The 16,487-nt window shown below is 58.6% G+C and overlaps 1 protein-coding gene across 1 annotated transcript in view; it reads left to right on the top strand.

Annotated features, from left to right (window-relative positions):
- The window catches only part of XKR6 (XK related 6), a 293,183-nt gene that overhangs the window by 249,549 nt on the left and 27,147 nt on the right, over window positions 1-16,487 (top strand). Inside the window, exon 2 of the mRNA XM_062213556.1 lies at window positions 14,164-14,360. Within this exon, the coding sequence (XP_062069540.1) occupies window positions 14,164-14,360 (197 nt within the window). The remainder of the gene's footprint in view (window positions 1-14,163; window positions 14,361-16,487) is intronic.

The following is a 16,487-nucleotide window of genomic DNA, read 5'->3' as shown; positions in this document are numbered from 1 at the left end:
CTTCCTTGCTCCATCTCAGTGGACGGCAGCTCCATCCATCTGGTCAACCAAAGCTGCTCTCAGCTCCCTTTGTTTTCACTGCTTGCCACCAGTACCTCCCCCTTAGATGGAGCCCTCCTTGCATGTAGACTGGGACAACTGTGTCTTCTGGCTCCAGCCATTCTCCCCACGGCCGCCACAGTGAACTTTCCAACGTGCACATCCGTGGCCCAGCTTCCGTAGCCTCCTGGAAGAATCCACCCTCCCCAGGCCCTTCCTTTCCAGCCTGGCACCTCTCACTCCTTCCCTCTCCACTGTCCACACAAACCTGGTGGACTCTGCCATCCTGCAGGCTGCCCGACACCTGGTCTTCCTCACTGCTTGGCACACTCCTGCCCATCCCTACATGCTCAGCTCCGGTGCCCGTCTTTTAGGAATAGTCTTCCTGCCCAACAGTGGAATTAGAAGCCTCAGCCCCTGTTCCCAACTCAGGCACCAGCTCCCGCTGGGCTATGTTTCCTTGGTCTGTGCTCAAGATAAAGCACGTCACAGTCCCCTGGGCCTTGCACAGAGCCTGGCTGGTGGTAGGAACTCAACTATGTCCATTGAGTACTCGAATATTGCTGGGGGTGGGGCTAGATCATGGCCATGGTGCAGTCTGAGGAGGGGCACATTTAGGGCAGAGTGAAAGGTGGCACAGTCCACATGGAGGATAGACCCCAGCTGCACTCCCGCACCCCTACCCCCACCCTGGACAAAGTGGAGGGAAAGGCAAAACCTCCCTAGACGTCTCAGAAACACCCAGCAGATAAATCCACCCACACACCCACCACGGGCTGATGGCATGTCTTAGGGCCGTGGCGTGTCTTAGCCCACCCTGTACCTGAGCTTACATCAAAGACACAGGCATGGTATCCGCTGTCCACTACCCTGGGTGGCCTGTGTAGCATGCTCGTGTTTCTGTGTTCATCACGTGATCCAAAGCCCCTGGCAACGTGCAGGTGACTTCGCTTCAGATCTGTGGGGCCCCCTTCGGGGTGGTGAGGCCCTCTGAGCTGCTCAGGGGGTGCTTTCCCTCTTGTGGGCAGAGCTGGCCTGCCTCCACCAGCAGCCTGTGTGCAGATGGCCACAATGGACCCTAGAAACCTCGCTTTCGCATGGTGCAGGCGGGGCCATGCCGGGCAGGGCCCTCTGTCGAAAGTCTTTAGCGCTCATGTGGGTGAAGGAGCAGTGACCTTTCCCACTGTGGACGTGGCAGGGGTCGCAACTCCAGGCACAAAAGCAGGAGGGTAGCACCTGCGAGGGGCTTGGCTCACTGAGAAGAGCAGGTGCGAGGTGGAGAGAGGAATCAACACAGCAATGAGGACTTAGGCTGAGCCCAGAGTGAGGTTAAGGACCAGAGAAGGAAGGGAGAAAGAGCTGGAAGAGAGCCTCCAGGAGCTGCCTCTGCTCCACCCAGCTCTCTCGTGCCCCTAGTGGAGACTGGGGAAAGTGGAGTTTTCTCTACACCTGCCCAAACGTCAACGTGTGAACTTTCCAGAACTCAGCATCTTTGTCCAGATCACTCATTCACTCATTGAATGACCATCAAATGCCTATTAAGTCCCAGGCAGTGTGCCTCATGCCAGAGATACAAAGACCACCACCAACAACAACACAAACTTGGTCTCCTGTTTCTGGGGACTCATAACCGGGAGCAAACACTTGGCTTTGCCAAGGCATTTTGCTCTTCTTCAGTTTTCTACGACACTTCGCACAGAGTAGGGGGTGGCAGCCCGAGCCCCCAGTGCTGGTGGGGAAGTGAGGTTGCACTAGGTGAGCAGGAGCTGTTTGCACCCAAGTTAAGCTCTGGGATGTTTAGGGAGGTCTGGCCCCCAACCTGGCTCAGGCCACCCTGCGATGGAGACCCAACACCCAGGAAGATCACTTGGGGCATCTACTGCAGCTGCCCCTGTTCCCTGAGGCTTTGAGGTGCCTTCCCTGCCACTTCCCTGGGTCCCTGGCAGGAAAGGCCATTTCATGCCTGCTGTCTCAGATGTGCGCCCGGAGCCTGCCACGTGGCTCAGCTGATGTCAGGGACGCTGGAAGGAAGGGCTAAAAATAGCTCCGATTGGATGTGCTGCTCTGCAGGGCTGAGCTGGCAGCTGGCCCCTCCATGTTCCTCCAGGCTGAAGGCATCTCAGCTGGACGGCATGTGGGGCTGGGCAGTGGGGGCCTTCCAGGCTAGCCAGCTGTGGAAGGTTCCAGAGTCCATTCTCCTGCTCAGAGCTTGTGAACCAGGAGCCTGTGGCCCCTTGCTGTCCCCAGCCCTGCCATCTTGTTGGCCCCTTGAGCTGCCAGACCTCACACGTTGGCTGATTTTGAGGAAGTCTGAAGGTGGGACTTTGCGCATGGGTGTTGGGGCCCCTGCTCGATGTGTGTGACAAACCACCAGAGCAGAGAGGTCAACAGCTCCACCCTGGGTGGGCGACTGTTTCCAACGGAGCAAGGGCTGACTGCCCCTTACACACTCGGAGGGGCACTTCTGTGGGGGGCGGGGGGAATTACTGCCTAGCTGGAGAGGAGTCTCTACATACAAGTGACTCCAGGACAGGGTGGGGCGTAAGGAGAGCTGCCCTAACAGGGACGAAGCCTCCAGGGTGGGTGACAGAGGCGTGCCACCCAGCCCAGCAGACACAGGCTTAACTCTGGCTCTTTAGCTCGGGCACACTCTTTACCTCTCTAAACCTCAGTTTCCTTACCTGTAAAATGGGGCTGCTAGAGCATCTGATTCATGGAGTTGTTGACAGGAGTGAGTGAGGTGGGGTGAGAGAGAGGGACTGGGACCAGCAGGAGGCTAGAAGGTCCCAGGTTGGAAGCACCAGCCAGCCTCCTGGGTGTGCGTCCTGGTAGCGACCTCTGTGGGCACGCTCTTGCTTCAGTTTCTTCGACCATGGACAACCTAAGGTTTCCAGGAGGCTTAAAGGAGTGAGTTGATGGCAAGCGCTTAGATGGTGCTGCACTCACAGGAAGAACCTGATCCATGGAGCTGCTACCGTGAGCCCCCAGAGGCAGGGCAGGACAAGGGAGGGAATCACCCACCTGGAGGGGAGCTGGGACTCCTAGGGGAGAGAGGACTGCAGGAACAGGGACGTGGTGAGGTGTGTGTATGTGTGTGTGTGTGTGTCTGTAGAGCCATCAGTGTGGCTGTAGGGCTGGCAGGTGTGGGAGGAAGAAGCAGAGGAGGCAGGAGGGAGCCAGCCAGCCACAGGAGGCTGTACTCCTGCATGCAAACAGTGGGAGCCACCCAAGTAACCCAGTCTAGGTTAGCCTCAGTTTCCTCATCTGTGAAATGGGACTGGCAAAAGCTGCACATGGGCAAGGTTCCTACAGAAGCCATGCAGCCCCATGGTCTCGAAGTCCTAGCCCTGTGACATGGGAAAGCATTAGAAGGATGCATCAGGAGCCGGTGCTGTGGCACAGTGGCTTGATCCTTTGCATGCAGTGCCAGCATCCCGTATGTGTGCCGGTTAGAGGCCCGGCTGTTCCTCTTCCAGTCCAGCTCTCTGCTATGGCCTGGGAAAGCAGTAGAAGATGGCCCAGATGCTTGGGCCCCTGCACCCATGTGGGAGACCCGGAAGAAGCTCCTGGCTCCTAGCTTCAGATCTGCCCAGCTCTGGCCGTTGCAGCCATCTGGGGAGTGAACCAATGGAGGGAAGACCTCTCTCTGTCTCTCCCTCTCACTGTCTGTAACTCAACCTCCCAAATAAATAAATAAACTCTTGAAGAAAAAAAGAAGAAGAAGGATGCATCAGCCAGGTTTTCCAGGGTCTCCACACCTTTGCTGCTGCTGTGGCCTGGAGCACACAAGGGAAGGTGGAGGAAGGTGGACAGGGTGGGGGAGGCAGGGCAGACTGGACCTGCAGAGGGAGCGGCAAGCCCTCCGTGGTGGCTGCTGGCTCGGCTCTGTCCTGTGCAGCAGGGCTGGGAGTTCACTGAACTTGGAAGCCCTGGATTCTCCCACTTCTCACAGCTCTAGGAGTTGAGAGCCCTGCCTGCCTTTCTTTTTGCTGTGGCCCACAGCTTTGGTGAAGGGGCCAAATGTGGGTTTGGCTTCTTCCTCTGTGTCTGCGACCCTCCCAGCCGATGCCATGGTGACAGCAGGTGACCAGGAGCAGACTGTGCTGGAGGCACAGAGAGAGACCCACTCAGTCATCCAGATTGGCTGTGGAGGTGACCATGTATCCACAGGTGTCTAGGTGGCCAGGGGCTAAGATGTGTGTCACAAACATGTATAGTTGGGAGTTTGTGTGTGTGTGTGCGCACATGCATGCGCTGTATGGGCCACCGTGTGTCTATGTAGAGGGTGACCACTTGGGTGTGTGTGTTTTGTGTGCGGTCTCAGGTATGCAGATGGTGAGTACCATGTGTGGCATGCCAGTGCATGGTAGTTGTGGGTCTGTGTGTGAGAGAGAATGTGCCCCCACTAATGGTGCCTCAGGGTGGCCCCCAGGACCATAGCTCCTTGTATCCAAATGCAACAAAAGTATAAATGAATTTGTAAAACGGCACAGCGCCCTCCACGTGGTTGACTGTGCTGTTATTAGCTTCAGAGAAAGAACGTGTTCTGCCTTTGAGCTTCTGGGTCTTTCTGGAAAGAGCCTGAACAGTTTCTGGCCATGAAAGGGACCAGCTGCTGGGGGCTGCGGGCCGTCAGAGCCTCCTTGCTGAGCACAAGGGGTTCCTGCTGGCGTCGCTTTGACCCTGGCCCCGGTGAAAGCTCTCGCTGCCCGGTGCAGGGAGCCCCAGAGGCCATCGAGACCGTAGCACTCAGCGCCCTCAGACGTGGGCAGGCCGGGGGGCCCGGCAGGCTGAAGACCTCCACGGCCCCAGTCAGCAGGCGTCCTGCCAGCTCCTGTGCGCCCACCCTCGTGGTGCTGGGGACCCAGCAGGGGCCTGCCCTAGGGGCATGGGGTCCCTCCGGAGAGACGGATCTTTTTCCTAAATTTTATTTATTTGAGAGGTAGAGTTACAGACAGGGAGAGGGAGAGACAGAGAAAGAGGTCTTCCATCCGCTGGTTCACTCTCTAACTGGTTGCAATGGCTGGAGCTGCACCGATCTGAAGCCAGGAGCCAGGAGCTTCTTCCAGGTCTCCCATGCAGGTGTAGGGGCCCAAGGACTTGGACCATCTTCTACTGCTTTCCCAGGCCATAGCGAGAGCTGGATTGGAAGTGGAGTAGCCAGGACTAGAACTGGCGCCCATATGAAGTGCTGACACTGCAGGTGGAGGATTAACCTGTACTACAGCGCTGGCCCTGAGATGGATCTTAATCACAGGACCAGAGCACAGGTCAGCAGGTGACATCTGCCACTTTCTTTGCCTCAGCTTCCCGAGCTCCAAAGGAGGGTCTGGGTGCTGGCTCCGTGGGTGCAGGTGGAGCAAGAGGCCTCCCGCAGGCTGCAGCACCCAGCCAGGCCTGCTGGCCTGCTGACTCCGAGTTGCCTTGGTTGTTAGCACCCCTGGTCTTGCACTCAAGCATGGACCATCACGTGGATGGGGGGCAGGGCCTGCTGGAACCTTCAGAGTCAGGGACCGAGGCCCAGAAATGCAGGGTGCTGGCCAAGCACACACAAGAGGTGGGACAGAGAGGGCAGACCGAGGAGAGGGTAGCAGGTGCTGTGTGGGCCAGGCCTGCAGGGATCGAGGCCAGGCCCCCCTCAGGCCACTCCCCACAGAGCCCCCTGTGGCTCAGTTGGGGTCTCAGGCACCTCGTCTGGTGGCCCAGCCAGTGTGGCAGCTGGGACCAGAGCTGTGTCCGCAGCGTGCTGCTCCTGTGGAGCCCATTGCCTGGTGCCCAGGGCCCAGAGGGGAGCGTGGGGAAGCTGGAGAGGGAGGCTGCCCTCCCCTGAGGTTGTAGTCCCTCCAGGGAGCAAGTGTTTGCTGGCGAGAGGCTCAGTGGCCTATTTCGAGAGGGACACGCGTGACCTCTCAGGTCACAGTCCCCATGTGCCTGGTTGTGCTCCCTGGGGCTGGGCAGCCAGCCGGCCGGTGCTCTGCTGTGTGGATTTTTCCCAGCCCCTCCTCCTCTGAAGAACTCAGTCTCCTGCCCCGGGCTCGTTCCGCCTCTTGGGGGTGGGTGGTGGAGCGCAGAGCCTGTGGTGGTCTCCATGCAGCCCACCAGCAGATTTCTGGTGGCCTCCTGGGGACGCCTGTGTCCCTGGCTGGCAGCTGGGCTCTGGAGGGAAAGCTGTGGGCTTCTCACAGTGACACCTGTGGGCACTGAGCCAGGTCACCTGTGTGCATGCTCTGTGGGGCGACCCTGAACCTTGGCAGAGGAGGCAGGCCGGCCTGGGGATGTCGGCAGGGTGCAGTTAGTCCGGGCTACGTGGTAACCATGCCTGCCTTTACCAGGCTGTTTCCAGAAGTTCATAGAAAACAGAAATAAGATGCAAAAATAAATAAATAAATAAAACTGTGCATACAAGGAGCCTTGTAAAAGTTCCTGGGAAAATATGGATTATGAGGGAAAAAAATACAGTGTTTCCAAAATTTTTTGCACATAAATCTTTTTTAAAAAAGAGGATCAGAGGACATAGTGGGATTTATTTTTTACTTGAAAGACAGAATTACAGAGAGAGAGGGAGAGACAGAGAGAGAGAGAGAGAGAGAGAGAGAGAATCTTCCATTCACTGGTTCACTCCCCAAATGGCTGCAACAGCCAGAGCCAGGAGCTTCATCCTGATCTCCCACATGATGGCAGGGGCTCAAACACTGGGGCCATCTTCCACTGCTTTTCCAGGTGCATTAACAGGGGACTGGATTGGAAGTGGAGCAGCCAGGACTCGAACCGGCACCCCCTTTGGAATGCTTAACCTGCTACACCATAGCACCAGCCCCCAAAATAATCTTTTAATTCCATTTGCCATGACCCTGCTGAAGTACCCTCATCTTTCCTGCTCTGTGACGCCCCCCGCTCATCTGAGGTCTCACGCCCCCGCTACCTTCTTCCTTTTCCTCTCCCTCTCTCCTTCCCCTCCTCCCTTCCTTCTCTCAATCACAGATTGGCCGTGACTTACCAGGGTCCAGCTTTCGATTTCTCGGTCTTACTATGCTGCAAAAGCAATATGCATCCAATAACTCACTTTGGACTTGGATCTTGGATCTTTTCCCAGGCCAGTGATCTGCAGCCCGGTGCTCCCTTGAGGTGCTCGGCCAGCGGCGAGTCAGTGATCCTCTGTAGTGTGCTGTGTTGCTAAGCTGGGACGTGCACCAGCTTAGATGCAGTAAATGTGCTTTTGACTTAAGGTCAATGCACCATGGGTTTATCTGAGCGTAACCCCATCGTAGGTCAAGGAGCATCTGTCACGGGTTCCAGAGCCTGCCACGTGCCAGGCTGAGACATGCCCAGGGCCCAGGCAGACACGCTGCTGCCCGCCAGACCTTTCCTGGACAGGTGCACACCGAATGCTACACAGGGCCGTGAGGCGTCTGACTGCAAGCTCAGCCTTGGCTGCCCTGAGAGTGACCCAGACGCTCAGGAGTGCTCACACGCACTCCAGGTGCGTCTCAGGTGCGGCCAGGACTGAGAACCGTCATGGCACGAGCTGCTGGGAGTGGCGCGGGCGGAGCGGCTCCCTGCTTTGGGTCCTCATAGCCCAGGGGGAGGCCACACTCACACAGAGAAGAGAGCAGCCTTGCTGGGGAGACCCGCGGGTTTATCTGGCAGGGAAGAGCCCAGCCCGTGGGCCCTGAGCCATGTCCTCCTGCAGGTGCTGTGGTGCGCCCAGGGTGGGGTCCCCGGGGCAGGTGAGCTCCTGGGAGCCTCCGGTAGAAGCACGGCTGGCTGAGCTCTGAGTTGCAGCAGGGACTTCAGGAACTGGGGCTTGAGGAGCCGAGGGCACCTTCTGCGTGACCACCACGCTCACAGAATTGGATTCCTGAAAAGGCCGCCTTCTAGCTGCGTGGTGGCACCTGCGACCTTGAAGGGCACTCAGCCCCTGCCCAAGTTCAAGTCCATTCTCCCCTGAGGGCTGCTTTGTCCCAAGGGGACTGGGCCTGTGAGACTGGGCTGTGGGGCCTGCTCTCCCTGTAGTACATTCCGTCTTCAGGTCAGGGAAGGCCCTGGACACACACCCCCCTCTGCCAGTGACCCCGGGAGAGGCGCAGGCAGAGCTGGTCAGTGGTCAGGACAGAGGGGATCAGCGAGCCCCACTCCTCCTCTCCCGTGTACTTTGAGAAGCCCAGGACCCTGCTGGGGCCCGGAGGGAGGCTTCCTTTGGGCCCTCCCATCGGGTTCGGGGCTGGTTCCCGTGAGCCAGCTGCAGAAGCGGCCCTTGAAATTCCAACTTCCAGGTGTTCAGCATTTGTAGAAATGCAGTTGATTTCTGTTACCCTTGTATTGTGAGACTTTGCTACATGCATTCATTAGTTCTATGAACTTTTTAACAAATGCCTTGGGCTTTTCATTCTAGGCAGTCATGTCCTTAACTATAGGGACCACATTTCTCCTTCCTTTGCCACTGGTACACGCTTTCGGTTTATCTCTGCTTGACTCACTGCACTGCTCAGAACTCCCAGGACGATGCTGAACACGAGTGGAGAGAGTAGCCTTCTTCCTGGTCTTGAGACAGAAGCTATCTATGGTCCCTGCTCACTCAGTAGGATGTTAGTTGCTGGCTTTGTTAATTCCCTTCATCTGCCTCGCGTTACGGAGGTTCCCTTACGTTCCTGGTTTGCCGAGTATTTTAACCATGAATGGATGTTGAAGTCTGCCAATGCTTCTTTGTGCATGAAGTATAATGGGATGCGTGCGAGGCCTCCTGCTCCTGGCAGAAGTCACTTCTGCACCGTGCGGGATGTTAGGTGTGTTTTCTTATTATTGCACTGACTGTATTTTTAAATATCAAACTAGTCTTCCATTCCCAAGGTAAATTCCCATTGGCTCTGGTAATCTTTTTTTTTTCCTGTAAGTGACTGCATTTTATTTGCTATATTTTTAGAGATTTATTTATTCCAAAGGCATAGCGACAGAGAGGGAGAAGAGGGAGGAAGGGAGAAAGAGAGGGACAGAGAGATCTCCCATCCACTGATTCACTCCCCAAATTCCCACAGCAGCCAGGGCTGGGTCAGGGCAAAGCCAGGATCCAGGAACTCCATCCAGGTCTCCCACATGCGTGACAGGGAGCCAGGTGCTTTGGCCATCCTCTGCTGCTTTTCCAGACGCATTAGCAGGGAGCTAGAGTAGAAGCAAAGCTTCCGATATGATTCCAGCATCATAAGCAGTGGCTTAACCTGTTGCACCACAGTGCCGGCTCCACAATTTGCGAATATTTATTGGAGATTTTTGCATCTATGCTTATGAGGGATGTTGTCTGCAGTTTTATTTTTTTATACGACATTTGTCTGGCTTTAACATCAGACTAATGCTGGCCTCATAAAACTAAGGGGAGAGTGTTCTTTCTTTTTTCTATTTTCTGGACAAGCTTGTAGAGTTAGTGCTAGTTTATTCATTACATGTTTGATAGAATTTACTTTTTTTCCTTCCTTAAAGAACGGGTCTCTAGTAAGGTTCAGGCCCCTACAAAGCCTGGAATCACGTGGGGCTTGGAGAGTGGGTTGCTCTCCACAGTTACAAATGGCCACAGAATGCCACTTCTGAACATGTCCTAGGAAACAGCCCGAGGCCGCAGGCCCAGGCAGGTGCGCATGCTCAGCCTCCTGTGCCTTTTCTATCCCAGCTGATCGAGGGCCAAGCTCCAGCTAACTCCCAGGGCCCCGTAGTCTGGGCAAGACCTGGCTGATGTGCCTGGACTGTGTCTGGCGGTGTGACTTTGGGGGAGTCACTTAGCCTCTCTGAGCTGAAGATGAGCTGACAAGGACAAGACGGACGGTGACCACTGTGTCCCCCTCCAAGTGCTGGTGCAAAAATGGAAACGTGCTCAGGGCACTAGAGAATGCTCCTGGAGACAGGTGAGGAGGAGCTGCACGCGACTCCACAGCTCACCAAGGAAGCCACGGAGGGGGGTGGGGAGGGAGGCAGGAAAGGCAGGAGAGCCCCCCCGGGGGCCCCCAAAGCTGCCGCCTGCACTGGAACTTCTGGTCTCCTGCCACTCCTGAGCCCTGATGGGGCACGAAGGCATGCATTCAGCCATGTGTGCAGCGTGTCCTGGGATCCTGTCCTGCACGAAGCACTTCATAGATGAGGACTTTAAGGGTTTGGGAGTGTCCCACCAGAGAGGGTCCCACCCCACCCTTGGGAAGCAGCTTGTCCAAGGTTGCAAAATCCTGCAGACTTTAGACCAGGCCCAGCTTTCTGGAGCGCTAACTCCATGGTAACATGTGGCTCCTCGCCTTCACACCCATGCATTTCATAATCTAGTGCTCTTAGGGGATGGGGGGTGACAGGAGATGACTGAAGACTCGCAAACCATCCAGGGGGAGAGATTTGGGTGCTTTCCCTCCTGAGCCACCTTCTGAGGGGACAAGAGCTTTCTGAGGGGGTGTGACAGCCCAGCTTATGTTACCTACTGGGGCCGTGCCTGCACCCAGCGCAGTCGCCTTGGAGGGCGCCGGCCTTTAGCTATGAGCTCACCAGCGTGGAGCTCCCTTCCCGCAACGCTTAGGGTCTGGCGCCCCCGTGTGGCCGCGGGCTATGGCTGTCTCTGCACCGGCAGCCGGCAGGGCAGCCTCAGAGGTCACCCAGACGACACACCGGGATTGCACATGCTGGAGACTGAGGTCAGAGAGACACGCGGATTGGCCCAGGGGTGTAGAGGAGAGATGCGGTGTTCCCACCCCGCCCCGCGGGGGCTTCCTGGCAGCTCCTTACGCCTTGAGGGAAGTGCAGAGGGAGAGGAAGTGGTGGGCACGAGGGGCATGCGCAAGGTCAGAGTCCGAGGCCCCTGTGCTATTCCCGGCTCTGCCCCACAGCCCCTTGAGTGAGTGACACGGGGGTCAGCTCCCTCTCTAGCATTGGGCTCCTAGCCTACAAAGTGGGCGTGGGGCTAGGTCGCTGTCCAGGCCTTGTTATATTGCAAACCAGTCCCCTCACTGATCCCAAGGACGGAAGGACAGAAGGGGAGGTGTGGCCCGGGCACCCGGGAACCCTGGACTCAGTGCTTCAGCTGCCACTCCAGGGAGGGAGGGATGCCCACACCTGACTGCTGCCTCGCCCTGATGCGCTGTGGGCCCTGCTTCTGCTCGCTCAGCTTGGTGGGGAGTGGCTGTGGCTCTGCGTGCAGCCAGCCTGGTCTCCTCCCTCACCCTGGAAGGCCCTCAAGGTTGGCTCCTGCAGGCAGACACCCCATGGGATCAGCATGTGCTGGGCTCCTTATCTTCTGCCCTGGCCTTGAGGGGCAGGGGCACTTGTGGCTCTGGGGTGGAATCAGTGCCCCATTTGCTCTGGGAGGTCAGACGCCCGTGAACTTGCAGATTGGCCTCCCCTGGGCCCGCGACCACGTCGCCATTCCTCTAGCAGCTGGGCCACTTGTGAGGCTTGGGGCCTGAGGGTCCCCCTGAGAGAGGGTTCTCTGGTCCCTGGTGTGAGTCTGGGGCCAGGGCGTGGTGTGCTGCAGCAGCCCCTGTGGGGAGAGCTGCACCCCCGCACAAGGCTCGGCAGCTCCATGGCCATGCTGGGTGCTGGGGTGGTCTCTGGGCCTGCCTCACCAGGGCGACCTTGTACCTGACACTCGGCCTGCCTCACCAGGGCATCCTTGTACCTGACACTCAGCCTGCCCAGCGGCCACCACACCCATCAGGATGGCCTCCCCTCCACCCGGCACTCGGGGTCCGGCCCCTCGGCCATCTCCTCTCAGAGGGCACCCCCACATCATCCTTATCTTCACGACTTCCTGGTGGTCTTCTCCCTCAGGCCCAAGCCTTGACACTTCCTGCCCTGCCTCAGCCCTCCCTCCCTCCCTCCCACTTCTCTCTCTGTCCCCAGCTCTGTGTCTCTGAGTCTCCTTTCTCTGGATCTCTCTGTGTGTCCGTGTCTCGCCCTTCCTTGTGTCTCTGTCTTCTGTATGTGTCTCCCCTCTGTGTTTCTATCTCTGCCGTCTCCGCCTCTCTGTGTCCACCTCTCTGTCCCTCTGACGTCTCTCTCTGTCTCTGCCTCCCTCTCCCTCCTTTCCCAAGCCTGTCGCCTGCTCCTGGGACTGTGTGGTTTCAGGCAGGAACGTCTTGAGAGTGCCGTCAGGTGAGAGAGCCAAAGCTTCAGTTCCCTCCTGTGTTGTATGGTGACCCCAGACCTGCCCCACAAGGCGACGCCACAGCTGCAAACCCCTTCCCTGGGGCCTGGCACACCTGCACCTCCCCACACCCCTCCATGCCGGAGCTGCCACACAGCTTAGTAGGGGCGTGTCTCCCTTCTCTCTCGGGATTGCATCTGTAAAGAAACGGAGGTGCCTCTCCCAGCTTCCCCTGGGGGGAGTTCCTGCAGCTACAGTCACCCAGGCCCTCCCCCAGGGGTTCTTAGGAATCTGGAGAGAAAACTCCATTGTTATTCCTCAGATGTCCAGTGGGGGGCGCACTGTTGCTGACACGTTTATTTTGAGGGCACCCTGAGGCTCAGTGGGGAGCATATCCTGGGGTACGCTGGGGGGGACCCTGGAACCCCATCCACCAGGGGGTTCAGTCCATGATGAGCACTCTGGAGTGACACTCCTACTTTGTGATCGGAAAAGAGCATCGCTTTACAGTCTGAGCTTCTGTTGCGAGCGTCTGCTTTGGGATGCTGGCTTCTAAAGCATGATGCCTCCACAGTGTCTGTGCACAGGCCTCGGGCAGTGCCCAAGTCTCCCCTGGCTCCTGTGATTCACTTTGCGATGCATCTCATAAACTCGATGCCAGCACAGGCGACCTTCAACGTGTTGTGTCAGTGTTGTCCTGTCCACACTCAGCCCTGGAGGACGGGCAGCCCCTCCGGGTCCATTTGCTTTCTGCACATCCTGCCTCGTGCCAGGCACCGTAGTAGACCCTGGGGAAGTACCAGGGAGCCACACTCAGGTCCCTGCTGGCAGGTGCTCCAGAGGGAGAGAAAAGACCCGAGAAGGGGGGAGGAGGACAGGGGTGGGGACTGGAGGGGCATCAGGACCCTGAGCCACAGGAAGGGGCGTGCATTTGTCTCAGCACGGGGACAGCTGCAGGAGCGTGGGAAAGATGGGAGAGGCACAGCCGCATTTATGCTTGTCAAAGAGCTCTTTGGTTGCCGTGTAGGGACGGGGTTCTCGTGGGGCAGGCGACTGAGGAAGGGGGAGGGGCCGGGGCCAGGCTGGCGGCCGCAGTGGGGACAGAGCGTCCATCCAGCAGCCCCGGGTGGGCTCTCGTGCCTGTACCTGGCTCCCTGGCACTTCCCCAGGGCCTAATGCAGTTCAGTGGTTCCTGCTAGTGACCCTACCTGCACAATCCCAACCCCTGCCCCCAAGATCACTTGGCAGCTGTAGGTGGTAGCTCGGGGGCTCCGCTTACCATGGCTCAGGGCCACAGCTTCAGAACGGTGTAGGTAAAAATGACAGGTGGGGTTTTCCCCTATGGCCCAGGGTGAGTCTACTCTGCTGTCTCTCACCAGTCGTCCTACCCACTCTGTACGGCGCCCCCACTGGGGGGCAGGAAGGCGGGCACGGTGAACAAGGTGCCCCACAGCCCTGCACTCCACTCCACTGCACCTGCTTCCCTGGCCCCTCGATGCTCTCAGGGAGGCTGCGTGTGCTCTGGAGAGCAGGGGCTGTCAGTGGATTGGAACTGTACCCTGGGTGATGCCTGGACAGTGATGCCAGGGGATGAGTGTGGCCAGGGGCCTTGCTGGCAGAGAAGTGGCCCTTGTGAACCCCAGCTGTTGCTCTTCTGCCATCCCTGAGACCTGCACCTGCCTACTTAACGCCAAAGGGTAACCAGCCCACCGGTGGCTAGGCAGCTTCCCCGTTGTTAACTCCTTTCTCTTTGTCCCCTGGAGCAACAGGTGGCAGCCCTCCTAGAATGTGTCCCCCGCCCCCTGGGACCTGAACCTGAGAAAGCCCACCTGAGAGGCTCACCCAGCAGGCCCTGGGCTCATCTGGCTTGCAGAGGAGAGGAGGCCACGTGGGGACCTGTGGGGGGCCCCACGCGCAGCCTCAGCACCCACCCTATCCTCCGGGAACTTAAGGGCAGGGGCCGGGGCGCGGGCGGTTCCGGCCCCCACCCACGCTGTGTTGTGCCCATGTCTCCGCAGGTATATCCGCACCATGTACCTGGGGATTCAGAGCCGGCGGCGGAAGGAACACCAGCGACGCTTCTACTGGGCTATGATGTACGAATATGCAGACGTCAACATGCTGCGCCTCCTCGAGACCTTCCTGGAGAGCGCCCCCCAACTGGTGCTACAGCTCTGCATTATGATCCAGAAGAACAGCGCCGAGACGCTGCCCTGTGAGTGCTGCCCCGGCCGCGCCCCCAGCCCAGCCCCAGGCCACGCCCTAGGCCACGCCCCTGCAGCCCAGCGCCCAGCCGCCAGGAGGCGCGCCCCTGCCAGCCAAGCTCTGTTCCTAGGGGCAGCGCTGTGCCGGGTCTCCCTGGAGTCTGGGAGTAGAGCTGAGAGCTCAGGTCCCTCCACGAGGTCCCCTTCCTTGGATGCTTGCAAGTGTGCAGGATGCCGGAGGGGAGCTGGGACAAGGAGAGGCAGCCCCAGCAGCTATTTTGAACTCTGTGCTTGTGCTGGGGTAGAAGCCCCGTTTGTCCAGGCGGCTGCAGGAGCTCTGCTGGAGTTAGATGGGGTGGAGGGGTCCGGAGCCCAGGCCCACCAGCCCCTGGTTGTTCTCCCTGGCGGCGCCAGGAGCACAGCTCAGATATCACCAGCCTCTGCCCAGGGCGTCACTGCTGCCCGGACAAGGTCTTGCAAGGCTGGACTGTGCTGGCCAAGGCTGAGCCTCACTGCAGGGAGTGGGTGGTCCTGCTGGCCTGCCACTTCATGCCTCAGAGGGTCCCCTAGGGGATGGGTGTAGGGTGAGGAGAGGCCAGAAACAGTGGCGTGTCGGGGAAACTTGGGGTACGTGAGTCCTGACATTGGAAGGGGTGTTGGGTGGAGGAGGCTCCAGGGTGTTCAGCAGGTGGGCAGCGTTCCATCCAGCAATGCAAAGGCTGTCTCAGGAGGTAGTGAGTCTCTCATCCCTAGGAGTATGCTAGCAGAGAAGTTGCAGCAGGGCCCGGCCTAGATCTCCTGACTCCAGAGACTCTTGTGAGCACGTGCCGTCTGGGGTAGCAAGGCTGTCAGCTCTGGCTGGCCCGGGGCCTCCTGCTCTGCTGGGCCTCGGCTTCTCGGCCCCACTGATTCTCTCCCTGCTCCGGCAGGCCCTCAGTGCCACCGTGCTCCTGGGAGCTCTCCAGGGGGACCCTCACCCCCACTGCTATGGGCCGGCAAGGGCAGCCAAGCTCTGGGCCTTCCAGTGAACAGCTTTCCTTCCTTCCTTTTTCCAAGCTGCCTGGCCCTCAGCAGGCTCTGCTTCCCTTAGCTGCTTATACAGGAAGAGTTTTTAACTTCCAAAGCCAATCGGAGAAGACTGAGCAGTTGGGGCACTCAGAGCCCAGGGACCTGGGTCCAAACCCCACTGTGCCACCAACAGGCTGCCCTGTCCTGTGGAAACGTGGCTGTCAGTTGAAGCCCACTGTTGCATCCCCCAAGCCAGAGGAGCCCTAGAGGCCTCTGGATAACTTTGTCCCTCCCAGAGTGCTCTGGCTGCAGCCCTGCTGGTCCCTACAGGAGCAAGGAGGAGGGGCTCTGGGCTTGGGGCTCTGGGGCTGGGTGCAGGGGTTGCCAGGCCCCAGTCCCTTGTTCATCTGAAGATCTCAGCCTCCAGTGCCACCGTTCACCGAGTGCCAGTTTCACACAGTGGGCAGCCCCAGCTCTACCCTCTGGACACCACAGAAGCAGGAGGGAAGGTGGGGGGTGCGGAATCTGCAGGAGGTGCTGGCCACTAGATGGCATCCGCTCTCAGGCAGCCACAGTCCCCACTGTCAGGCAGAGGCCCACGAAGCTCAGGGAGAGTCCAGCTGCTTGAAGCCATAGCCCAGCCAGTGCCTGGGTTCCAGCAGCTAGGTCCTAGAAAGTCCAGTTCCAGCTGGGCCGTCCGAAGTAGGAAGCCATGGCGAGGAAGCCAGGGCTGACCGCTCACCCGGCCTGTCCCTTCTTACTCGATTCACTCACAGGCACACCGCGCGTGCTTTCTCGTTGGCATTGGAAAGAACTTGGAGATGTGGGGGACCTCAAGGCTGCTCCATCTTTAGGACGTCTGAGGAGCCAGGCCGTCAGCTCGGGCAGTGAACTGCTATGACGGCTGTGACTGCTTGCCCACGGCTGCGGCTGCAGGCGTCCCTGTGTCACGGGACCTCAGACAAAGGACACTGTGTGAGCCAGGGACTCGGTGGGCAGGCAGCTCAGACCGTGGGGTTTGGTCAGCACCGCCAGGAGAACCACTCGGTGGTTAATTCTGGTATGAGCATTGCAGGGCTGTCTGTGAGAGGCATGCCCTTGCCCTACAAATCCAGCCTTCAGAAGCGCTC

The sequence above is a fragment of the Lepus europaeus genome, chromosome 16 (assembly GCF_033115175.1).
Source record: "Lepus europaeus isolate LE1 chromosome 16, mLepTim1.pri, whole genome shotgun sequence".
NCBI lineage: Eukaryota > Metazoa > Chordata > Mammalia > Lagomorpha > Leporidae > Lepus > Lepus europaeus.
Note: the sequence above shows the minus strand (reverse complement) of the source record. Positions and strands in the feature narration are given on the sequence as shown.